This window comes from Ylistrum balloti, unplaced genomic scaffold, assembly GCF_031769215.1.
Source record: "Ylistrum balloti isolate Yb309-2 unplaced genomic scaffold, AGI_CSIRO_Ybal_v1 Utg370232, whole genome shotgun sequence".
In the NCBI taxonomy this organism is placed as follows: Eukaryota; Metazoa; Mollusca; class Bivalvia; order Pectinida; family Pectinidae; genus Ylistrum; species Ylistrum balloti.
Window position 1 is genome coordinate 323,325 of NW_026782191.1, and position 27,250 is coordinate 350,574.

At 31.3% G+C, this 27,250-nt stretch overlaps 1 protein-coding gene across 1 annotated transcript; it reads right to left on the minus strand.

Annotated features, from left to right (window-relative positions):
• Window positions 1-25,072, minus strand: LOC132552048 (7-methylguanosine phosphate-specific 5'-nucleotidase A-like). Its single transcript, XM_060216188.1, has 9 exons — window positions 25,011-25,072; window positions 20,144-20,245; window positions 18,829-18,898; window positions 17,835-17,881; window positions 17,424-17,509; window positions 16,617-16,706; window positions 6,426-6,588; window positions 5,549-5,749; window positions 1-5,033 (listed from the first exon to the last, which is right to left on the minus strand). Exons 1-9 carry the CDS (start codon window positions 25,011-25,013, stop codon window positions 4,926-4,928), a joined length of 870 nt encoding a protein of 289 aa, XP_060072171.1. The 5' UTR covers window positions 25,014-25,072; the 3' UTR covers window positions 1-4,925.
• Between the last annotated feature and the right edge of the window lie 2,178 nt (window positions 25,073-27,250).

The window sequence follows — 27,250 nt, forward strand, 5'->3', positions numbered from 1 at the left end:
TTGAGTGCTGTCAAAGACTTTAATCACAACAGCTGAACGATAGCATCCCTCAAATATTTCTATTCTTTTAATTGATTAGGCACAGGAGTGTACAATTAAAAACATTCCAAATGATTTCAAAAGTAGAATGAACATTTATACTTCAAAACATCCAACCAAAGCATTTCTAACCAGGGCATATAACATAACTCTGACAGCAGAAAATTAAAGAATTATATACAACAACCAAATGGTACACCAGTGACAATATTGTACAGTAATGAGACTTTGTGATACAAGGACACCATTGTGTTACAATCTGTTAAATCTTGATTGTGAATCACAGGTTTTTAAGATAAGGAAATTCTGCACCGAAACATTTTGATTAATTGGAAACTAATTTCATAATTGATTTTTCTCTCAAAGTTTTTTTTTTCATTTGAAAAGGAATTTAACAACAAAAAAACCCATTGAATTAGAACAAGCCACATTAATATACATTCTAGAGTCTTGACATATCATTAAGTTAGGGAAAACACGTAACTTGCATATTTTCACCATTTAATTTCAAAATTGCCAATGATCTCTCATTTTCACAAATGGCAACGATGGCGACCACCAATGAAAACCGAGTTCTAGTGATGAATATGTATACGTACACGTATTAAATTGCCAACATTTGCCAATCGTAAGTATTTAGTGATAGAGAAGTAATGTACATAGAAAATTACATGAAATTGTAAATATATAAGTAAAATAATGAAAAGGGGAAAAAATTTTAAAAAGTGTTTTGTGAGTAAACGGAAAAAATGAAAAAAAGGTTTTTGTGAGTAAACGGAAAAAATGAAAAAAAGGTTTTTGTGAGTAAACAGCAAAACAAAAAACCAAGGATTTACATGGACAATATTCTTATTTGTAATCCTACTTTTCATTAATGGATGTAGAACAATGCATTTTAGGTCGTCAGATGACAAACCGGTAACTTTGTCACCCTGACGTCTGAGGTTTGATTCCTAAAACAGATGTGAAAAGGTATAAATCACCTGCCCGGCCACATGGGTTTTCCTTGGGTACTCAAGTTTCCTCCCGGAGTAACCTCCCTTGTGTGCTTCCATCCGGGCCATAAAATACATAAGGCCATAATGAATATAAGACTCAGAAACTTTTTTTGCAATTGTTGTACAATAGATAAAGGTGAATAGATTAATTACATTTCATCAATGGTGTCACTGGTTGTGGAATATAAAAGTCCTTGTCAAGAGATTCACATTCATCAGAGACAAAGATAAAAATAACATCTACAGTTACACCATAACTATTTCCCTCTACTTTATCACAAAGTGTATCACAATATGACATTCCAGCAATTTAGTGATTTAGGCATAAATCATTACAGTAACTCACACACACCATAACAGCAAACTACTATCTATCATAACATTACATTGTATGTACTACACTTTGCATCATTAAATAACAAACATTATTCTGACTCCTTACAAAATAAGGAACAACATTGTATTTCTAAATCATTCAAATCACATCCAGTTTGCAATTCTCATATTTCTCACTAAGGAAAGTACATGCATCATCATTACTTGTCAAGTAAATAAATAATTAATATCTTTCTATATGACATGTTGCCAAAAACTTTGTTTTCAAAATAAATTTACACATCATTATTCCTCACAATCATGAGTAATAATCTTCTTACTAAACAGAACCATTTTATTATTATTTATTTATTTATTTTCCTTTTGCAATATACTAAAGTGACGGAAACGCTCATTGCTTTACAAATCTGATTATTTCAATTATTTATGGTTACACAGGAAATTCTCCATGTCATGCTACAGAGTAAAATTTTGTTTAACATCCTTGCAATAAAACTTCCAAGTATTGAAGGTATATGACGCCGTCCTAAACTATATATTCATAAAAAAAATGCAGTTGTCATCAAAGTTGTTTCTTAATATTGATTACTTGTATACATTCTATTAGTAATGTTTCCAAACATACAAAGCAGCAGCAAATGAGGGAGAAGAAAAAACAATAGAATACCAAAAAATAATTGCAAATGAAAGATAAGCACCCATATACCGTTAAGGCTACAATTCTAGGAAAACCATAAGTACAGAACCAAAGTAACCTGTTCATACACAATAGGTCATGTGACAAACTTCTTTCTTCACTCACCTTGTACATGTAGATACGAGGAGAAAGTGAACACATTTTTGACAAATTATAACAGGTGTTTTGTGTTTATCTGGGTCAGCTCAGCACTGGGAGGAAATCAAGGGGAGAATACTCTAACTATAAAATACTTATTCAATTCTATGAACTATAAACACAGTGGTTATTCAGGCTTCAGAAATTGTATACTCTCCAGCTAAATGCCAGTATATTTAGTTCTTTGAATATGGTTTACCCAGTTTTAATCAAATAGTAAAAAGAGTCAATGTTAGAATGAAGAAAATTTAGAAGAAAAAATCTTGTATCGGAAAATCATCACATTTCTTTAATTTGATATAGTATCATTCAATTTGATATGATTTGCACACTTATGATGATCTTTCAGAGTAAAGGGTCTAAACTGGAAAGCTGTTGTTCCAGTCCGACAGACTTAAAACACATATTAAAAATTACTTGCTCATAAAATTCAATCACATTTTTGTTTCAATGTCTTACTAAAATCTCATCTACTGTGCTTAACTCTGTAAAAATAAAACATATCAATTTTAAAATGAAAATAAGATTTTAATCTTTAAAATCTCCTGGATAAATGAAATGAACTGGAGGTTCTAGTCCCATACTGACCATTTGATACTGGTATAGAACACATATGATGTACATAGGACAGTGTTTCTTATAATAAACTTTATTTATTTTACAACAATTGCGAAACAAGTTATGTCAACTTATACTAATCACTCTTGTTGGCCCGGATGTAAGCGCGCGAAGGGTCTTACTGTGGGAGGAAACCGGAGTACCCGGGGAAAACCCACGTGGTCGGGCAGGTGACCCCTTACCTTTTCACGTCCGTTCCGGGAATCGAACCCCGGTCGGCTAGGTGAAAGGCGAGTGCATTAACACTGCGCCACCCGACCAAGTGTTTCTTGACTGAGGGATATATAATGTGAACAGGGCATTTATAAAAAAAAATTAATATAAATGTATATAACAATCTTCTGGGATTATCTATTTGGGGTATTTTAACAAAAAAGTAAAAAAAAAAAAAAACATAATACAAAAAAAACAACATAGAAATGAGACTGAAAACACAACAAACCTGTACATATAATTCCTTAACGAAAATTGAACTAACAAGTCTACCTCAAAACATGTGGAGAAAAAATTCAGATTTGTGTAGTATCAAAACATATAGCTTATTTCAGTTAAGTATAAATGTATCACAATTCAGTAGAGATCACAGTGACAATTCCAGCAAACATTCAATTACAAGCAGTGTGAATCTCACATATTCTTTTTTTTCTCAAGAAGCTATTGTCAGGTGTCTATTCCTGGTCTGTAAGGGGAGCCCAACTTCTTTAGAATATGGTGTGAGATACAGCAGGGACACTCTTCTCAATTAAGTCAGTACCATGAAAGAATGTACAATAACTTCTTTGACTATCACAGGTTCTGATTTCAAATGCATACACCCAGTCTTTGCTGTACCTTTCTAAAAACAACCAACTTTTCATGTCAGTAACAAGACATTTCACACAATAGTAAAACCCTTGTATCTACTTTCATGTGGCTAGATGTTTAAGTAGGCGCTTTCTGATCTTCCATGAAAGGTTGAAATTTTAACAGACAAAAATACCAAATACAGAACTATTGTAATGCCACAAGCTTACTTGAACCACAGTATTGTAATTACGAGATAAAAAAACAGATAATCTGATTCATCAGACTCAATCAGGACATTTAACCCTGCACCAAAAAAAAAAATTAAACACACTTCAGGACACAATCAAGGACAAGACAGTCTAAAACCTTTTTTTTCGTGTGACTTGTAAGACAGGCATGTCATGTATAAAGATTTAATAGTAGAGTTTAAAACAAGGACAAGACAGTCTAAAACCTTGTTTTTCGTGCGACATGTGACTTGTATGACAGACATGTCATATATAGAGATTTATTAGTAGAGTTTGTAACGCAACTGTTTAAGTAATATGATTTTAAAACCCCATTAGTTATCTCAGTTTCTCATTAGGTCTTTGATGACAACAAAAACATTCAGGAGACCGCATAGGACACATTGGAAGTATAAGTACCACATTGAATTGTTCCTAACTATATCCCATTCTACAAGGAAATTTTCTTTTTGTACCTACTTGGATGGGAAATATTGAATACTTTATCATTATAATGAATTTCTCAAGCAATAAGTTGATATCTAGTAATAAGCCCACCCATATTTACTGTTATTAGGAGATGATACTTTTTTGTCTTTTGATAAGCCCATCCCATGACCTTTAACAAAGTGTTTTTTGTTGACTCCTTGGGTTTAGTGTGGGGTACATGCAGTTGGTGATTAATATCAAATTAACAAATATCTAAAATTTCTTACAGGATATTATTTTCTTGAAACTTAAATTGATGATATTATTATGCAGGAAATATATCATATGTACGTTTAGTACAAATACATGACATTCGTTTCTCCTCAAAATGGGTCTTGTTATCATTTTACTGGTTAAAAATATATATAGCAATGTGCATTTTATGTTAGCAAAAAATACATTTTCGTATTTACAATTTGCAATAAAACTACACTTTCGGCAATGTTACTGATATCTGCATATGTCTCTGTGAAAAAAGGATAAAAGTAAAAAAATTATGTAAAAGTTTATCCTTTGAAAGGTCTTGGTACAGAGGTATAGTACTCATTAAACACATGTGGTGAATGTTTCTTATCCTAAATCTGTAGGGCTGATAATTTACTTCGCGGTTACAAGCTCCACAATTGAGTTCACTACGTCCATGGTTTCGTCATCACATATCACAATGTCATATTTACTCATATACAGCTCCAAGCTCTCTTCAATCTGTAGAAACAGATTTAAGCAATAAATGTAAAATTCAGTACAACTTCATGTATCAAAAACATTGATAAAGAAATGTCTTCATTTTTTCATATTTACATTTGAATGTAACAAACTTCAATGTTTCTTAGTTTTTCTATACAGTCTCACAAGTTGAAAATACTATTTCAACCAGTAAGAATTAAAATTTATTTTCCAGACAACAAACATGTAAGATCTATGTACCTGTTTACAAAATTATCTAAATACCTTTAAGCAAAATAATTTTCCACATTATTTATGAAATATCCTCCATGACAAAACAAAATGTATTAAGTACACGTTTTTCTAAGCCTGCTTGGCAAATACACAAGACACAGCATCATATAATGAGGATTATGTAACAGAAACAGGTTACTGCAGTTCTCAAAGTTGACACTTATTTCAACTTTTCTTGAAAGATAAGATTGGACATTTTATCATTTGGCTTCATGATGTATTTTTAGCTGGTGAGCATAGACAGAGAAACAAGTACCTACCTTCACATTTAAAAATCCTATTGTAAGTTTGTTTGTTACATTGGTCACCCCATCAGCCATGTTCAGGTCCCCGATCCCGTCCCCAAGAAGCAGGATGTTGGACCGTTTCTCCAGACGCGGGAAGTAATCAGAGTCATGAATCGCATTCTCACATTTGTTGTAAACATGAATCATGTCTCCTTGAAATCCAACCATACGGTCCTACACCAAACAGAAATGTACCTCTTTATATTAACATTACATAAAGTTATATACTAATAAAATATAAACTTGCATTGCATATTATTCTTTATAGAACCACTAAGAATCAATTATAAAATCTTATCTACATTTCATACAAGGGGTAAATGTTTATCCTATTGTTATAATAGATCTTTCTGTGTTTATCCTATTGTTATAATAGATCTTTCTGTGTTTATCCTATTGTTATAACAGATCTTTCTGTGTTTATCCTATTGTTATAATAGATCTTTCTGTGTTTATCCTATTGTTATAATAGATCTTTCTGTGTTTATCCTATTGTTATAATAGATCTTTCTGTGTGTCATTATAACTTATTAAGAAATACATACATGCCTCTATAACAAGAACGCCCTAACTTTGAAGTGTATTCAAGTCTCATTGTTGATGAAATAGCAGAAAGTTGCCAAATGTGATCTTTGACCCTTTCACCAATGACTGTTATAGAATGAGGTGCATACCATGATACTATGCTATGAGGTAAATATGTACAAAACATATACATTTGTGTAAGACACCACAATGATTCCAAACAGAGTTTGACACAATAAAATGGTCGGGAATAAAGATATTTAAACCATTTCAGACCAGTGATAGCAGGAATATTTCATACATGTAGTGTGGCTTGGAAACTTACATATTCATCAAAAGCCATGTAGTTTGACACAACTTTCATGTTGCTATGATAAGTTGCTTGGATACGAATCACTTCCTCCAATACATCCCCGATACCAGCAGAGAAAATCAGTAATGGAACTTCATGTGTGTTTAAGTGATCAAACAGCCATACACATCCGTCTCTGGAAAAACAAAGCTCAAATTAATACATTACATGTTTTTTGTATTATTATCTATGTACCCTATTACTACTAAATGAGAGTACAAAATCCCTTAAACTGAAGAAAGTTGGAACTTGTATCTTAGATTTCAAGATATTTCTTATATAATACATTGTTCGGAGTACAATTTATCCTTAATTCAAAATGCAAGAGGTAAAGCTGTATTATAACTTATATCTACCTCATCAACTCAAATTGCTTTACTTCTCAATCATAGGACAAGATGAAGTGTGAGTATTAGTTGAAGGTATTTCTATCTATAGCACAAAATAAGTAAAATTTGGGCCATTAATCTTCAGACCCAATCTCTCCTAGTGTACATTGTGGTATGTTATATAACACCTCTGCAAACTGTTCACACCATTTCAAGATTCTTGAAAAATGCATGTGTGTTCATAATAACATTGACTAATGTGGCTATAAATTTTGTGAATGATATCAGGTATATATTTTGTACTTTATATTCGCATTTCAACTGACGACATATTCTAAAGATACATGTTCATATATTGTGACATCCGTGATAACTGATGATAATTTGGCTACAATATTTGTAAATTTTCTCCCTGAGAATGTGCATGTTTTTGTTAATGTTGATCGATAGCATACAAAACAGTCTACAGGTTTTCCCTTTGTTAGTCTTGTCAGGGATGCCTGACATCAAACTTTGACCAAGACGGTGAGGTCAACTATTGGTAGCCTGTGAGCCGTTTACAGAGATGTATTGTGACTGTTAAAGGAAGACAACTCTGGTAGAGATTGCTGTACAACAGTAAGTCATTGTGACCCTGACCCTGAGGTACTATTGGTAGTATGTAAGCCATTTACAGAGGTGTATTGTGACTGTTAAAGGAAGACAAGTGAGATAGAGATTTCTTCAACACCTGGAACCAATTGGAGCAGGAAGTCTTTGTATGAAGTTTGAGTTTGATGAATCCAACCGAATTCATGTTATAGCAAAATACATCAATATCTACAGAAAGGCTTAGTTTGGATGTTGGTGCTGATGTTGGATGTTGGAGAAATGTCTCTACATGTATATAGCATAACAAATATATCCAGTCTTTTCAAGCATCAAAATCATAAAGTCTTTTCCATTCCAGTAGATTTCCATGCATTTCTGTCATTTTTATAATATGGCAATGGACCCTGGTACTAGAATCGCAAATCTGTTTCTATACTGTTAACCCTTTAGTAATTCTAGCGGCTTTAGACATAATTACAGTGTACAATATGTAACCCTTTAATAATTCTAGTGGCTTTAGACATAATTACAGTGTACAATATGTAACCCTTTAGTAATTCTAGTGGCTTTAGACATAATTACAGTGTACAATATGTAACCCTTTAGTAATTCTAGTGGCTTTAGACATAATTACAGTGTACAATATGTAACCCTTTAATAATTCTAGTGGCTTTAGACAAAATTACAGTGTACAATATGTAACCCTTTAGTAATTCTAGTGGCTTTAGACATAATTACAGTGTACAATATGTAACCCTTTAGTAATTCTAGTGGCTTTAGACATAATTACAGTGTACAATATGTAACCCTTTAATAATTCTAGTGGCTTTAGACATAATTACAGTGTACAATATGTAACCCTTTAGTAATTCTAGTTTATTTAGACATAATTACATTTTACAATATGTAACACTTTAGTAATTCTAGTTGATTTAGACAAAATTACAGTGTACAATATGTAACCCTTTATTAATTCTAGTGGCTTTAGACAAAATTACAGTGTACAATATGTAACCCTTTAATAATTCTAGTGGCTTTAGACATAATTACAGTGTACAATATGTAACCCTTTAATAATTCTAGTGGCTTTAGACATAATTACAGTGTACAATATGTAACCCTTTAATAATTCTAGTGGCTTTAGACAAAATTACAGTGTACAATATGTAACAGTCTAATAATTCTAGTGGCTTTAGACATAATTACAGTGTACAATATGTAACCCTTTAGTAATTCTAGTGGCTTTAGACAAAATTACAGTGTACAATATGTAACCCTTTAATAATTCTAGTGGCTTTAGACAAAATTACAGTGTACAATATGTAACCCTTTAATAATTCTAGCGGCTTTAGACAAAATTACAGTGTACAATATGTAACCCTTTAATAATTCTAGTGGCTTTAGACAAAATTACAGTGTACAATATGTAACCCTTTAATAATTCTAGTGGCTTTAGACATAATTACAGTGTACAATATGTAACCCTTTAGTAATTCTAGTGGCTTTAGACATAATTACAGTGTACAATATGTAACCCTTTAGTAATTCTAGTGGCTTTAGACATAATTACAGTGTACAATATGTAACCCTTTAGTAATTCTAGTGGCTTTAGACAAAATTACAGTGTACAATATGTAACCCTTTAGTAATTCTAGTGGCTTTAGACAAAATTACAGTGTACAATATGTAACCCTTTAATCATTCTAGTGGCTTTAGACATAATTACAGTGTACAATATGTAACCCTTTAGTAATTCTAGTGGCTTTAGACAAAATTACAGTGTACAATATGTAACCCTTTAGTAATTCTAGTGGCTTTAGACATAATTACAGTGTACAATATGTAACCCTTTAATAATTCTAGTGGCTTTAGACTAATTAGACATAATTACAGTGTACAATATGTAACAGCTTAATAATTCTAGTGGCTTTAGACATATACAGTGTACAATAGGTAACCCTTTAATAATTCTAGTGGCTTTAGACAAAATTACAGTGTACAATATGTAACCCTTTAATAATTCTAGTGGCTTTAGACATAATTACAGTGTACAATATGTAACCCTTTAGTAATTCTAGTGGCTTTAGACATAATTACAGTGTACAATATGTAACCCTTTAGTAATTCTAGTGGCTTTAGACAAAATTACAGTGTACAATATGTAACCCTTTAATAATTCTAGTGGCTTTAGACAAAATTACAGTGTACAATATGTAACCCTTTAGTAATTCTAGTGGCTTTAGACAAAATTACAGTGTACAATATGTAACCCTTTTGTAATTCTAGTGGCTTTAGACATAATTACAGTGTACAATATGTAACCCTTTAGTAATTCTAGTGGCTTTAGACATAATTACAGTGTACAATATGTAACCCTTTAGTAATTCTAGTGGCTTTAGACAAAATTACAGTGTACAATATGTAACCCTTTACAATAATTCTAGTGGCTTTAGACAAAATTACAGTGTACAATATGTAACCCTTTAGTAATTCTAGTGGCTTTAGACATAATTACAGTGTACAATATGTAACCCTTTAGTAATTCTAGTGGCTTTAGACAAAATTACAGTGTATAATATGTAACCCTTTAATAATTCTAGTGGCTTTAGACAAAATTACAGTGTACAATATGTAACCCTTTAATAATTCTAGTGGCTTTAGACATAATTACAGTGTACAATATGTAACCCTTTTAATTCTAGTGGCTTTAGACAATTACAGTGTACAACATGTAACCCTTTAATAATTCTAGTGGCTTTAGACATAATTACAGTGTACAATATGTAACCCTTTAATAATTCTAGTGGCTTTAGACAAAATTACAGTGTACAATATGTAACCCTTTAATAATTCTAGTGGCTTTAGACAAAATTACAGTGTACATGTAACCCTTTAATAATATGTAACCCTTGTAACCCTTTAAATTCTAGTGGCTTTAGACATAATTACAGTGTACAATATGTAACCCTTTAATAATTCTAGTGGCTTTAGACATTAATTACAATATGTAACCCTTTAATAATTCTAATATGTAACCCTTTAATAATTCTAGCGGCTTTAGACAAAATTACAGTGTACAATATGTAACCCTTTAATAATTCTAGTGGCTTTAGACAAAATTACAGTGTACAATATGTAACCCTTTAATAATTCTAGTGGCTTTAGACATAATTACAGTGTACAATATGTAACCCTTTAGTAATTCTAGTGGCTTTAGACAAAATTACAGTGTACAATATGTAACCCTTTAGTAATTCTAGTGGCTTTAGACATAATTACAGTGTACAATATGTAACCCTTTAATAATTCTAGTGGCTTTAGACATAATTACAGTGTACAATATGTAACCCTTTAATAATTCTAGTGGCTTTAGACAAAATTACAGTGTACAATATGTAACCCTTTAATAATTCTAGTGGCTTTAGACAAAATTACAGTGTACAATATGTAACCCTTTAATAATTCTAGTGGCTTTAGACAAAATTACAGTGTACAATATGTAACCCTTTAATAATTCTAGTGGCTTTAGACAAAATTACAGTGTACAATATGTAACCCTTTAATCATTCTAGTGGCTTTAGACATAATTACAGTGTACAATATGTAACCCTTTAATAATTCTAGTGGCTTTAGACAAAATTACAGTGTACAATATGTAACCCTTTAATAATTCTAGTGGCTTTAGACAAAATTACAGTGTACAATATGTAACCCTTTAATCATTCTAGTGGCTTTGGACAAAATTACAGTGTACAATATGTAACCCTTTAATAATTCTAGTGGCTTTAGACAAAATTACAGTGTACAATATGTAACCCTTTAATCATTCTAGTGGCTTTAGACATAATTACAGTGTACAATATGTAACCCTTTAGTAATTCTAGTGGCTTTAGACAAAATTACAGTGTACAATTTGTAACCCTTTAATCATTCTAGTGGCTTTAGACAAAATTACAGTGTACAATATGTAACCCTTTAATAATTCTAGTGGCTTTAGACAAAATTACAGTGTACAATATGTAACCCTTTAATCATTCTAGTGGCTTTAGACATAATTACAGTGTACAATATGTAACTCTTTTGTAATTCTAGTGGCTTTAGACATAATTACAGTGTACAATATGTAACCCTTTAGTAATTCTAGTGGCTTTAGACAAAATTACAGTGTACAATATGTAACCCTTTAATAATTCTAGTGGCTTTAGACATAATTACAGTGTACAATATGTAACCCTTTAATCATTCTAGTGGCTTTAGACATAATTACAGTGTACAATATGTAACCCTTTAATCATTCTAGTGGCTTTAGACATAATTACAGTGTACAATATGTAACCCTTTAGTAATTCTAGTGGCTTTAGACAAAATTACAGTGTACAATATGTAACCCTTTAATAATTCTAGTGGCTTTAGACAAAATTACAGTGTACAATATGTAACCCTTTAATCATTCTAGTGGCTTTAGACATAATTACAGTGTACAATATGTAACCCTTTTGTAATTCTAGTGGCTTTAGACATAATTACAGTGTACAATATGTAACCCTTTAGTAATTCTAGTGGCTTTAGACAAAATTACAGTGTACAATATGTAACCCTTTAATAATTCTAGTGGCTTTAGACATAATTACAGTGTACAATATGTAACCCTTTAATAATTCTAGTGGCTTTAGACATAATTACAGTGTACAATATGTAACCCTTTAATCATTCTAGTGGCTTTAGACATAATTACAGTGTACAATATGTAACCCTTTAGTAATTCTAGTGGCTTTAGACATAATTACAGTGTACAATATGTAACCCTTTAGTAATTCTAGTGGCTTTAGACAAAATTACAGTGTACAATATGTAACCCTTTAATAATTCTAGTGGCTTTAGACATATGTAATTATCATTCTAGTGGTACAATATGTAACCCTTTAACATTCTAGTGGCCAAAATTTTACAATCTGTAACCCTTTAATCATTCTAGTGGCTTTAGACATAATTACAGTGTACAATATGTAACCCTTTTGTAATTCTAGTGGCTTTAGACATAATTACAGTGTACAATATGTAACCCTTTAGTAATTCTAGTGGCTTTAGACAAAATTACAGTGTACAATATGTAACCCTTTAATAATTCTAGTGGCTTTAGACATAATTACAGTGTACAATATGTAACCCTTTAGTAATTCTAGTGGCTTTAGACAAAATTACAGTGTACAATATTTTACAGTTTAATAATTCTAGTGGCTTTCGACATAATTACAGTGTACAATATGTGACCCTTTAATAATTCTAGTGGCTTTAGACAAAATTACAGTGTACAATATGTAACCCTTTAATAATTCTAGTGGCTTTAGACAAAACTACAGTGTACAATATGTAACCCTTTAAATTCTAGTGGCTTTAGACATAATTGTGTACAATATGTAACCCTTTTGTAATTCTAGTGGCTTTAGACAAAATTACAGTGTACAATATGTAACCCTTTAGTAATTCTAGTGGCTTTAGACGTAATTACAGTGTACAATATGTAACAGTTTAATAATTCTAGTGGCTTTAGACATAATTACAGTGTACATATAATAGTAACTAGCTTTAGACAAAATTACAGTGTACAATATGTAACAGTTTAATAATTCTAGTGGCTTTAGACATAATTACAGTGTACAATATGTGACCCTTTAATAATTCTAGTGGCTTTAGACAAAATTACAGTGTACAATATGTAACCCTTTAGTAATTCTAGTGGCTTTAGACATAATTACAGTGTACAATATGTAACCCTTTAATAATTCTAGTGGCTTTAGACATAATTACAGTGTACAATATGTAACCCTTTAATAATTCTAGTGGCTTTAGACAAAATTACAGTGTACAATATGTAACCCTTTAATAATTCTAGTGGCTTTAGACAAAATTACAGTGTACAATATGTAACACTTTAATAATTCTAGTGGCTTTAGACAAAATTACAGTGTACAATATGTAACCCTTTAATAATTCTAGTGGCTTTAGACAAAATTACAGTGTACAATATGTAACCCTTTAATAATTCTAGTGGCTTTAGACATAATTACAGTGTACAATATGTAACCCTTTAATAATTCTAGTGGCTTTAGACAAAATTACAGTGTACAATATGTAACCCTTTAATAATTCTAGTGGCTTTAGACAAAATTACAGTGTACAATATGTAACCCTTTAATCATTCTAGTGGCTTTGGACAAAATTACAGTGTACAATATGTAACCCTTTAATAATTCTAGTGGCTTTAGACAAAATTACAGTGTACAATATGTAACCCTTTAATCATTCTAGTGGCTTTAGACATAATTACAGTGTACAATATGTAACCCTTTAGTAATTCTAGTGGCTTTAGACAAAATTACAGTGTACAATTTGTAACCCTTTAATCATTCTAGTGGCTTTAGACAAAATTACAGTGTACAATATGTAACCCTTTAATAATTCTAGTGGCTTTAGACAAAATTACAGTGTACAATATGTAACCCTTTAATCATTCTAGTGGCTTTAGACATAATTACAGTGTACAATATGTAACCCTTTTGTAATTCTAGTGGCTTTAGACATAATTACAGTGTACAATATGTAACCCTTTAGTAATTCTAGTGGCTTTAGACAAAATTACAGTGTACAATATGTAACCCTTTAATAATTCTAGTGGCTTTAGACATAATTACAGTGTACAATATGTAACCCTTTAATCATTCTAGTGGCTTTAGACATAATTACAGTGTACAATATGTAACCCTTTAATCATTCTAGTGGCTTTAGACATAATTACAGTGTACAATATGTAACCCTTTAGTAATTCTAGTGGCTTTAGACATAATTACAGTGTACAATATGTAACCCTTTAATAATTCTAGTGGCTTTAGACAAAATTACAGTGTACAATATGTAACCCTTTAATCATTCTAGTGGCTTTAGACATAATTACAGTGTACAATATGTAACCCTTTTGTAATTCTAGTGGCTTTAGACATAATTACAGTGTACAATATGTAACCCTTTAGTAATTCTAGTGGCTTTAGACAAAATTACAGTGTACAATATGTAACCCTTTAATAATTCTAGTGGCTTTAGACATAATTACAGTGTACAATATGTAACCCTTTAATAATTCTAGTGGCTTTAGACATAATTACAGTGTACAATATGTAACCCTTTAATCATTCTAGTGGCTTTAGACATAATTACAGTGTACAATATGTAACCCTTTAGTAATTCTAGTGGCTTTAGACATAATTACAGTGTACAATATGTAACCCTTTAGTAATTCTAGTGGCTTTAGCTTACAATATGTAACCCTTTAATAATTCTAGTGGCTTTAGACAAAATTACAGTGTACAATATGTAACCCTTTAATAATTCTAGTGGCTTTAGACATAATTACAGTGTACAATATGTAACCCTTTAGTAATTCTAGTGGCTTTAGACAAAATTACAGTGTACAATATGTAACCCTTTAGTAATTCTAGTGGCTTTAGACAAAATTACAGTGTACAATATGTAACCCTTTAGTAATTCTAGTGGCTTTAGACATAATTACAGTGTACAATATGTAACCCTTTAGTAATTCTAGTGGCTTTAGACATAATTACAGTGTACAATATGTAACAGTTTAATAATTCTAGTGGCTTTAGACAAAATTACAGTGTACAATATGTAACCCTTTAATAATTCTAGTGGCTTTAGACAAAATTACAGTGTACAATATGTAACCCTTTAATAATTCTAGTGGCTTTAGACAAAATTACAGTGTACAATATGTAACCCTTTAATCATTCTAGTGGCTTTAGACAAAATTACAGTGTACAATATGTAACCCTTTAATCATTCTAGTGGCTTTAGACAAAATTACAGTGTACAATATGTAACCCTTTAATAATTCTAGTGGCTTTAGACATAATTACAGTGTACAATATGTAACCCTTTAATAATTCTAGTGGCTTTAGACATAATTACAGTGTACAATATGTAACCCTTTAATAATTCTAGTGGCTTTAGACAAAATTACAGTGTACAATATGTAACCCTTTAATAATTCTAGTGGCTTTAGACATAATTACAGTGTACAATATGTAACCCTTTTGTAATTCTAGTGGCTTTAGACATAATTACAGTGTACAATATGTAACCCTTTAATAATTCTAGTGGCTTTAGACAAAATTACAGTGTACAATATGTAACAAAATTACAGTGTACAATATGTAACACTTTAATAATTCTAGTGGCTTTAGACAAAATTACAGTGTACAATATGTAACACTTTAATAATTCTAGTGGCTTTAGACATAATTACAGTGTACAATATGTAACACTTTAATAATTCTAGTGGCTTTAGACATAATTACAGTGTACAATATGTAACCCTTTAATAATTCTAGTGGCTTTAGACATAATTACAGATAACAATATCAAACCCTTTAAAACGTCTAGAGGCTTTAGACATAATTACAGTGTACAATATGTAACCCTTTAATAATTCTAGTGGCTTTAGACATAATTACAGTGTACAATATGTAACCCTTTATAATTCTAGTGGCTTTAGACAAAACTACAGTGTACAATATGTAACCCTTTAATCATTCTAGTGGCTTTAGACATAATTACAGTGTACAATATGTAACCCTTTTGTAATTCTAGTGGCTTTAGACATAATTACAGTGTACAATATGTAACAGTTTAATAATTCTAGTGGCTTTAGACAAAATTACAGTGTACAATATGTAACACTTTAATAATTCTAGTGGCTTTAGACAAAATTACAGTGTACAATATGTAACACTTTAATAATTCTAGTGGCTTTAGACATAATTACAGTGTACAATATGTAACCCTTTAGTAATTCTAGTGGCTTTAGACGTAATTACAGTGTACAATATGTAACAGTTTAATAATTCTAGTGGCTTTAGACATAATTACAGTGTACAATATGTAACAGTTTAATAATTCTAGTGGCTTTAGACAAAATTACAGTGTACAATATGTAACCCTTTAATAATTCTAGTGGCTTTAGACAAAATTACAGTGTACAATATGTAACCCTTTAATAATTCTAGTGGCTTTAGACAAAATTACAGTGTACAATATGTAAATGGCAATGAGGATTGGTATAAGAATCAAAAGTCTACAATCTATTCTATTAACATTGTATGAAACTGAGTAGTAGTAAACCTATATAGCAGTGAGATTTTTTATCAGATCCTTTAGAGAAGGTGAACCTTACCTCAGCATGGCTGTTGATGACTCCACCATTTTCCTGATAGACTGTTTTGTGATACCACATTCTGCCAACAAGTTGTGGGCTTTTGTCCACCTGTAAAAGGCATTGTACACATATAAATATATTACTGGGGTCAGTGAGGGCCAGTCATTAACAACATTAAGTCGAATACAATCCCAAGGTATAGCTGCAACATGGCTTATATGTTCCTTGTTATATGTAACTATATTTTAATGTGGTCACAGGATTCTGGGAAAGAATATTTCCATCTTTACAACGAAATTGTTTAAATTGCTGAATTTTTACAAATAATCATATTTTTCCACTGGCTACATTCTCAAGCTGAAAATGATACTTGATATTACAAGAAATTGCTGATATTCTGAAATTTCAGATTCTGTTTTGAAATTGCTTTCTGATCCAAGGTAGTTTATGGTGACCTGTAACAACTACTTACAGTGATAAAATGCTATAGGACAAGGTTTACAAAAATACATAACACTTTGCATCAATATTTACTAGTAATAACCTGCTCCTATGATTTTCTTTCATTTATTATCTATTCAGATTTGATCAATGTTGAAACTGATAAATCAAATTTGAAATTTCAACAATACTGAATCAAATTATAAAACAACTCGAAAATGATTTTAAATACAGATTTTCTCCATCCACCCACTCAACACGTCTTTATTTCAGAAGTCAATGGCACAAAAACTATCTGTTTCATGACACCCAATTTTTTACGCAATTTTCTGCATGCAGTTAAGGGATTGAAGCAGAAGCTGAGGTGATGCTCCAAGAACATACCATTCTATCATTAGTGGAATCTTCTCATTCACAGGAATATCTGGGTTCATTTCTAATGGGAAGTAGGTGTCACGCAGTTCTGTAGCCTGAAGAAATTAAAAAAAAATTAGCAACTCAACAGACAGCGACAATGTTAAACATACCTAATCAAGGAAGAAACTGATATCACAACAAAAAAAAGGATAAATCTTCAAAGTTATCCTGAAGATATCATTTCAAAACATTTTTTTCAAGATCTTTCTAATACAAGTCAAAATTAAAGTATACCTGAACATTTCACCACACCATGTAATTTTATACAATCATGTATTTTGTGATTAGGTCCTTTATGATGGTAAGTTTTAATGTGCAATATCAGACAATCATCGTTTTGTTATTAAAAGCTTTATCTACTTGAATATATACAGTTACCTTTACTCTGAAGAATTCTGGTAGGTGATCACCCTCCTCAAGAACTTCTGTTAAGAACAAAATATAATCACATTTTAAAATAAAACAGACCTGCACATTCAAACCTGCCTAAATGGCCACGTCTACATACCAAACATCTGTCTATTATATTTAATTGTTTATTTAACAACTACAAACCTGTCTATAAAGACCATCTGTATAGAACAAACATCTGTTTATAAAGGTAACATATACAACCCTGCCTATAAAGGTCATTTTTATATGAATGTAATTCTTTTTTTTCTCCCCGGGGTGTCTTTTAAAATTATAAATGTCATCCTTTTTTCTCCTCGTAGTGTCTATTATAATAATAAATGAGGAAACTAACAGCTAAACAAGACATTTTTTGTATAACCAGGTAAACAATTCATTTTTTTTTTCATATTAGCTAAAGAAGACATTTTTGTCTACCAGCTCATAAAGACCTTTTTTTCTTACCTGCACCTAAACAAAAAAATATGTGTCTTACTATCTAAAGACATTAAAGTTTTTGTCTTACAAACTAAACAGTACAATTTTGTTATCTTACCAACTAAACCGGACATTTTTATGTCTTACTAGCTATGAAGACACATTAAGTTTTTGTCTTACCAGCTAAACAAGACATATTTTGTACAACCAGTCAAGCAAATCATCCTATTAGTTCTACCAATTTTCATCATTTCACAAATAGAATAATCCTAGCATATGTCTGGGGGACTGACACCTTACATCTTACTTGATAATAAGTGCATGCCTTATCACAGGACAATCAGATAATCACACCTTATAGTTTAAGACTTCACTTCACAACAATATACATATGGGTGGGCTTATTATGAGGTGTCTGTTGGTTTTTTGCTGGATGAATATCACATGTAAACTACATCCCAATGGACGTCTTATCAATTCCAAGAAAAATAATTCTGTATGTTTCTTAGTGACAAAATTTCCTCTAATAACGAGTAATACATACTATGACAAGATGCACATAACTCTCCTTTGTTTGTATACTTTGTCAGTGTCCGATCAAAGTCAGCAACAACCTGAAAAAAAAAGAAATTTTACTGTATTTGCTTTATTGAGTCTAATTACAAGAACAAGAGTCAGTGAACTCCAAACACAGACTTGTGAGACTCCATACAAAACATAAGCAATCAGAAATTGTACGATCAGATAATGTGCCTATTTCATTTTTGTTATGCTAGTCCAGTAATTTAATTTCATACACAGATTATACCTTCTATAGAACACAAATTACCATTCTGCACAATTATTTAAAATTAAATATAACAACAAAAACAGGGAATTTAGATTGAAAGTTTTCTTTGTTAATCCTAAAAATTGCATATAAATGTAAGTCTCTTTCAAATATAAAAATGTAATTCTACTAATTTTAAATACTACAAAATCCTTAATATGCATGAGGAATTATTTTTGTTGATTCCGTGGGTGCTCTTTACTCACAAATACATTATCTACAAATCTTTAAATCAATATGTAGAGTTATTGAGGTATATTCATCCACAAAATCAGGAGTCCATGAAATGGAATTTTTTGGAAAAACCACAAAAACTGAGCGCTACAAAAATACATGAGTTTACAGTACAGACATTTTGTATATTTAAGATGAATTGCAAACCTGGGCTCTTTCCAATATTTTTTTTTCTGTGAATGACAGTATTAACAGGTGTATGCGCACTAAGCTAAGGTTATTGACATAACCCTACATATAAAATTTGCCAGGGAAGGGAGGTGGTCAAAATCACAGCAGGTGCTACTCAAGTCGACAGTATTCAACTTAAACAAGCTCAAAACCTCCTATCCTGGCCTGTTGTGACCCACCACCTCCCTCATCTTCTGACTCTCTTAGTGGGACGTCCTACATACTTCCTCCTACCAATGAGGCAGAACAGGACAAACAAACAGTCTTTGACTCTATTTTTAGTACAAATTTGTCAAATTGTACCCAATTTTCATCAATATACTGTACGTGTACATGTATAACAGTATAGTTATCTAACTTCCCAGACCCAAAATTTTGTAGCTACCCTGGTTTGGGCTAGTTCAGGGGATTAAATTTTGCACGAGCCAATGAAATGAACTTTTGTCAATAAACTGGCATAATGGATCTTTTTCTAGCAACTTTCATTCGCTGTAGAAATGTTCCCTAGGTATTCAATTTTGTAAAATCTTTATTGACCACGAACATAGTGAAATAAATTCAGGCATGAAAATTAGCAACAATACAGTACACTTCATACCTCTGATACAATAAGTAAAAGTTATACCTGTAATTTGTCTGGTCCATCTGCAGCTATATTTTCTATGGTTCTCTTCACAAAATCCCAATCTCGTATATGGACATGTTTCTGATTCTTCAAATCTTCAAACTGCAAAATATCAAATACAAGATGAAAGCTTAAAAAAATTTCACTCCACACTACATGTAACACATTAGAAGAGAAATCAAATACAATGATTGTACCATGGCTTTTTTGATATCCATTTCTCTATATACGTTTTGTTTTATAGCAGTTATTTTACAATCTCAATGACAACCATGCAATGCAAACACAATCATGTCTGTGCTCACTATCCCTATTTGTCTGTACACTGCCCACACATACAAGTATGTTCTTGTTGTCTATATCTGTCTATATACTAAAACAGTTAAACACAAATTGAAAGTGAAACTAAAAAACTTAAAGATTTTAGGTATCTTGTTTTTGAAAAATCAACAAGTTTATTTTTAAAAAGGGGGTCGTATAGGTGTAGAAATATAAACAATTATAATTAATAACTGATTTAATAAAAAATTATCAAACATGTAAAATACTGAGCAGACATGCTGCAATTGATATCACAGCCTATTTTTCCGTTAAAACAGTATAACAAATACAGTTACATATATCAGTACAAGTAGTGCATTGTACTTTGGCTCACATTAACAATAAGTAGGTTTCTTAAGATACTATACATTAATATAGATTATGAAAAACTTTAATAATTTAAATAATGACAAAGATTTATTCTTGAACAAGCTTGTTTATGATCTCATCACTCCAGTTGACTACGGTAAGCTGCAAACAAAGACATGGTTAGGTAGTGGTGGGCTCCTTTAATTCTGAATGGAAACTCTGGATATATGCTCCTCCAGAAGTTGAAAGAGTATATACATTTTTGTACCACCTGTACAAGTGGCAAAAAGACATGAAAGTCTGCCACATTTTAAAGAACTTATTTAATTTTAGACTGATCAGTTTTGCTGACAACAAAATTTGAAAGATTTATAAGGTATGATAAACAATAATTAATTTGAAAGTAAATATCAAAGTTATAACAGTGTAACATATTTCTTTTCTTACGTAAATAAGCCTTTAAATAGACTAATGTATGAACTGCTTAAACTCATACAAAAACCTTATTTTATCTCCTAAAAAAGTTACATTTAGTTGTTAAAAATTTTTCATCAAGAAAAACTAATGATCCAATTATTGACATGGTCACTGAACAATCTTGTAGTATTTAAATTTAATTTTCATGTTTGGTCTCACATGGTAACATGTTCTACAGTTAACTAAAAATACTGGTCATGATAGAATGTTATCAATGTACATTCTTGTATATCATTGCTGATTGCAATATCAGCACACTGGGCATTTTGGTTATTGAGAAGAAGTTGTTTAAAGATTTTAACATATTTGATCTCTGTGACATTGAAAGTTGGTCAAAGTCATTTATATTAACAAACATTGTAGCTCTAATATACATACTAGCATGCTACAGGCCTAATATTAGTGTCTAGGGCCTTTTGCTTATCGAAAAAAAGTTCTTTATGAAAATCATATGAAATGTTATATATCACATTTATAAGTTCCATGAACTGAAAATATCTCTGATCAACAAACATTTGTGCCAGTCTACATTGATACCACCATCAGAAGATGTTTTAACATATGATTTTGGAACTAAAATGTTATTTTCCCAAAATTGTGTTTTTGTATTGTAAGAAATTTATACAAAGGTAAAACAATTAATTTGTTTTTTGTGAACTAAATAAAGCAACAGAGCAGTAAGCAATCGACATATTGAATTACAGATCTTATATTTCATTATATTTTCATCGTATAGCAGCTAAGCCGCACCATTGATTTTAAACATCACAAACAACCAATATGGCGATGGAAGCAGTCAAAAGACACATGAATCAGGCAGTAAATAATGTATATTGTAGCAAGTACACTTTGTAAAATTTCAGTGTGTTCATATCATCTAATATAGTCACAATGTTGTCACTTCAGTCATTAACATAAAAATATGCATTATCTTATAATTTCTTATTAAATTATGTACATATAATGATTGTATCAAGTATTACCTTTATGCACGTCATACTTCCCAATGTGTAAAAATTCACACTAACAGATTGTTCTGAAGCCTTCCCTTGTTCGTAACAGTATAAAGTATAATGTTGTACTTGGTGCGTCTTTTCCCATAAGTCTATAGTCATTCACAAAATTGGATTAGGTGTCATGTAATATTTCATAATCACCAAGGCCAAGAAACTGAATTATGTTTTTCCTGTACACAGAAAATCTATATCAAATCAATATTGATTTTTGTTTATTATAAATTTATTATGCACTATGTATTGTCAAAAATTGATTGCTGTTTACAAGTTAGTTATTAATATATTTTAAATTAGTGGGCTTTTAAAGTTCTTTATAGGGTCTGATAAAAAAGTGTATACCTGGGTACTTCAGGTGATCAATGTTTAATCACACATTTATTGCCTTTACTTATGGGATACTTTGTGTTGTAGGTATGTTTAATTACATCATTAATTTTTAGTTACCAGGGTACCTGGAAATCAAACAGGAGCTACTGCAGTCAAAGCATAGGCTTATGCCAGACATTGTCGGATCTTATACTGTTTAGTAAGAAATACATCTCCCTATCATAAAGATTATATGAAAAGAAAGTATTGCTTTTCAGCCTCATAAATTTATAGCAATTTCAATGTTATTTATATGAAAAACTAGAGAAAATGAAAAAATATACACTTATCAAGTCATTTATACACAATAAAAATGCCAAAAAAAATAATGTTCTTAGTTATTCATTTTCATTTCTGTGTAGTTTTTTTATGAGACATTTGAGCTAGATAGTCAGCATGTGTGAACATGTGGTAATTAATCAATTAATATTCAATAATCACTGTAATCTGAAAACATCACAAAAAATCATTTACATGTTCATGACAAGAAAATTGTAAATCTTAATAATCTAGTTTATAGACCAAGACATTGTTTGAAAAATTTACACACCATTGTACATGTTTGACATTGATAGTGCTTCAAGGTCATTCATTTAAACAAAAATCTTGATAGTCCAACATTTTCTTGAATAAAATTTTTATCTATGTACAGCTACCGTGTATTCCCAAACATGTCATAGACATTAGCCTGTTAAATTGAAAAGCAATGCTTACCAGGTAAATATGTTTTGGAGGATATCCATTTATTCTAAGTTTGCACAACATTAACGAGGCCATGCTGCGATACTTTACTCGTTTTCAAAACCGAAAAATCACATCTGAATCCCAATCACAAGTTCTTAATGCACGTGTAATTAATTTTGTACATATCTTAAGACAGCAATGATCTACATATTCAGAGAATATACAAACAGAGCTGTAAATTGTTTGGCCTGTTCAGTGTAAACCTTACTATTCATATATTAACAGCATGACATAACCATAATCTTCTTGTACCCAAGATCAATAATGCGACTTAATGTATAATACTCATATTGTGTAGCCTCATAGAACCCTATAATATATTCACACATGGGAAAACTCTACCCCCTGGGGACAAGTATACCTGTGTACGTCTGTAGTCTTTGCATTGGCAGAGTCAAATCCCTGCTGTATAACAACCCAGAGGAAAATCCTGGGAAATCTTAGTTTATATATTCATAAGCTATATCATATATCCTTAGGTAACACGTTTCCAGCTGCTAAGTATAGTCTGGGGATAACCCTGTCTTGAAATTTATAGCAGTGTATTATGATTATACCAGATGATGTGTAGCAAACGTCCTACCACTTAACTGTTCTAACAATTATACTACAGCCTACCGCTATTGTAGAAGTTGAAAAATCAGGCTACCTCAGTCACTAGCCTTAGCTAGTGGGAATTTCCCTTTAGTCGAGCAGCAGAATGTCCTGCTAGAGACTGAAGGGTCATTTGCTCAAACCCAGAGGTGGAAGAGTGTTTTCTTTTCCAATACTCTTTCCAATCATACTATGACTGGCAAGGTTGTGCATTACTATAAGCAGATACAAATATCTGATGTGCTAGAAGTGTATTTATGATTTAAGCATCAGATACCAATGAGAACAGTACTATCTACATATGTGCATATATATTCACTACTTCCTCTTTCAAATAAGCTTGTCCTTCTAAGAAGACTGTTGCATTCACAAACACAAGTATCAGACACTTTTTTTGGGGGGGTGAAAAAAATGATTTCATTTCTACTAAAATAGCAGATTGGTCAGTTATATATACATCTTTGTCTCAGTTTTAGTGACATAAATCTATTTTTTATATACATTGACTGACACTTCGTATATACGTTTAATAATGATGATGACAGTGGGCCACAACAGGGTGTTTTAGCTCCAACGAGGCATATCAACGTCATGCCTCGTTGAGGATCGAACAAACAATATCAGGGACTCAGGGTAAACATCCTCCTGCTTGCAAATCGGAGCAGCAATATTGATCACTAATCATAAAACCAGACTAAGGATTATACAAGCAACACGGGCAATTAAAGTGACCTTTTCCGGTCAAGGTCCGAGCTGAGGCGATCAGATTTAAATGCAATGGATCGTCTTAAGTTTAAGAATGTTCATAAACTCATCATTATTAAATTCAAAACTACTAAAGAACATGTGGATTTCGTACTCAATCGATTCACAAGCACCTGTTTATGGAATGTACTGTAATCATACAGGTGTCTGTTGTCGATTTCACCAATCTGCGAATGTTGCGTCATTCAGAGAAGATATAGATGACATTTAAATAAAAAACAAAATTAAGATCGTGATTATAAAGTATTATGTAATGTCTCTAACCCATACTGTACCATTTTATTGACCACTGTAGCTCTTTGTTCGTTTTACGAGATATTATATGAGGCTTAATCTTCTTAACTATAGCTTCGGATGTAGCTTGGTTTGTTTTCTCCTCTGTTATATTTCTACCTCCATACAAAGGAGAGCGTTTGTGGAAATACTAAATATCGGACGAAACGCAGTGATCAGATCCGGCTGTTTTGTCAGTGGTATAGCGATAAGCTTGACAGCAAATGGGAGCCGAGATCATTCCGTTACTTAGCCAGCAAACGAAATTAAACTAAAGTCTAACAAACGAATCTTGCTTTGTTTTCTTATTCATTCATTCAACTCTTTTTTCATCCATTTTTTATTTCAGAATGTAATAGAGTGCCGTGTGGTATAATGGATTTTGTTTTGAAAATATTAATAAGAATAGTGAGTTTCGACTTTTTTTTAATATAGACACATGTTCAAAGAGACACATACACGATAACAAAAGATAAATCAATTTTCCTGTTGAGTTGTAAATATCAATTTTTAAATGACTGTTTAGCTCGCTTAATCAAGAATTAGTTAATCATCGCCCTTTAAACACATTTATTTGGAAAAAATGCATTTGGTACAAGCTATTTACATTACATAAAGACCACTCTCACGTTATTACAAACAGTTACAACTATTCAGATAGTAAACTTACATATACATAATTTATGTAACAGAGGTCATTTTTCTTCTCAGTGCCTCCGCTAGGAATCAAACCCGGGACCCCCTGGCTTACTAGTCTGACGCTCAACCAATCGAACTAAAGAGGATTTCTCTATAGCCAAATGGTATATTGCATTTTGTATTTTACCAGGGTTACATTTACATATATTAGTATGCTACAATCATATATTAGATAGTAAATTTAAGGATAATCCCTTACTTTACAACTCTCCTATATTTACAATTTCTTTTCATATACACGCCCGAGGGAGAAAGAGATTTGTCCTCACATCTCCGAAGCCGAGAGTAAAAAGTAAATTTTTAACATGATTTACCCAGTTAAAACAATTACCTTCTACTACACAGAAAGGTTTACGCAGTATTCAAAATACAGTTTTTCGAACACACTAGTTTTAATTAGTATTTGATCATTCTATACTGTCTTATGCATTCTAATGGGTATCTACCTAATTCTAAATAAATCATTGCATTACATGTCGACCTCTTAATTTTCAAAATCTTCTTACAAAACAATAGATTAACCTTTCCTATATCAGTACCATTGAAGAACCCCAAATTCCACACACAAAATGCAATATACTGCAAACATATGTATTAAATAAATGTAATAAAGTTTTGAAATTTAGATTTAAATTAGAACAATTGATAACAAATAAAACGGCGAGAAGATCTATAATTTGAAAATAATTTTTAACAGAACAATTGATTATGACTGTAGCAATTGAAATTTGAAGATTAACAACTGAAAATTCTTAATCAAGGATTCGGATTGGACGGGATCTACAACATCTACCGTTAACTATATCTATACATTCCCTGTATTGTTTTCGGTTGTGTCCATGTAAATCTCTCTTTGTTGTGATTTCATCGAGCGATTTTGAGATTAAATAAAAAATTGTGTAAACATACCGGTGTTTTCTTGTTGATTTTTTAAACAATGGACACTGAAGCCATCCGTGTTCTTTTAGAAAACACTTAATGGATGTGATATAAAGATATAGATTCGTTCCCACTCATCCAACATTAAAAAAGCATGTAGGGAACAGAGTACATTTGAGAACGTGACATTACTTATAGAAGACGCTTACTCTTCCGGAACACTACCCATGTACTTTTTCAGTACTTTCCGTGTAAAGCTTTCTTTTGTTAGTATTTTGCCCTAGTTTTATTAAATCTGAGTTTGGATTATAATTATGATGACATAAAGACATTTTCAGTTTGTTTCAATAACAAACTCCACAAGTGAAGTGAAAATGTCTGGACATTCAAATGACCAACCACGTTTGAACTTACAGGTCATCATGACAACTAAACCACACACAGAATAAACACGTTGTAAAGTTAATTTTATATTTCTGCTACACTTAGTTATGACATCTGAAAATAAATACCCTATAAGGCTTGTAATTTAGACACTTCTTCTATACATCAGAACGTACACAATGTGTATATGATAACTTTTTATTCAATACTTCCTGAGATAAATTGTTTTTACACACAATATTAACGTTTTTCAAAAACTTCAAATTTTGGCAACTTTAAA

Excerpts from the sequence above, each read along its gene's own strand:
- LOC132552048 (XM_060216188.1), bottom strand. Across the intron at positions 17,510-17,834 it reads CAGAATTCTTCAGAGTAAAG|GCTACAGAACTGCGTGACAC; the intron begins GTAACTGTATAT and ends TAATTTCTTCAG. Across the intron at positions 6,589-16,616 it reads TCATCAACAGCCATGCTGAG|AGACGGATGTGTATGGCTGT; the intron begins GTAAGGTTCACC and ends TTGTTTTTCCAG.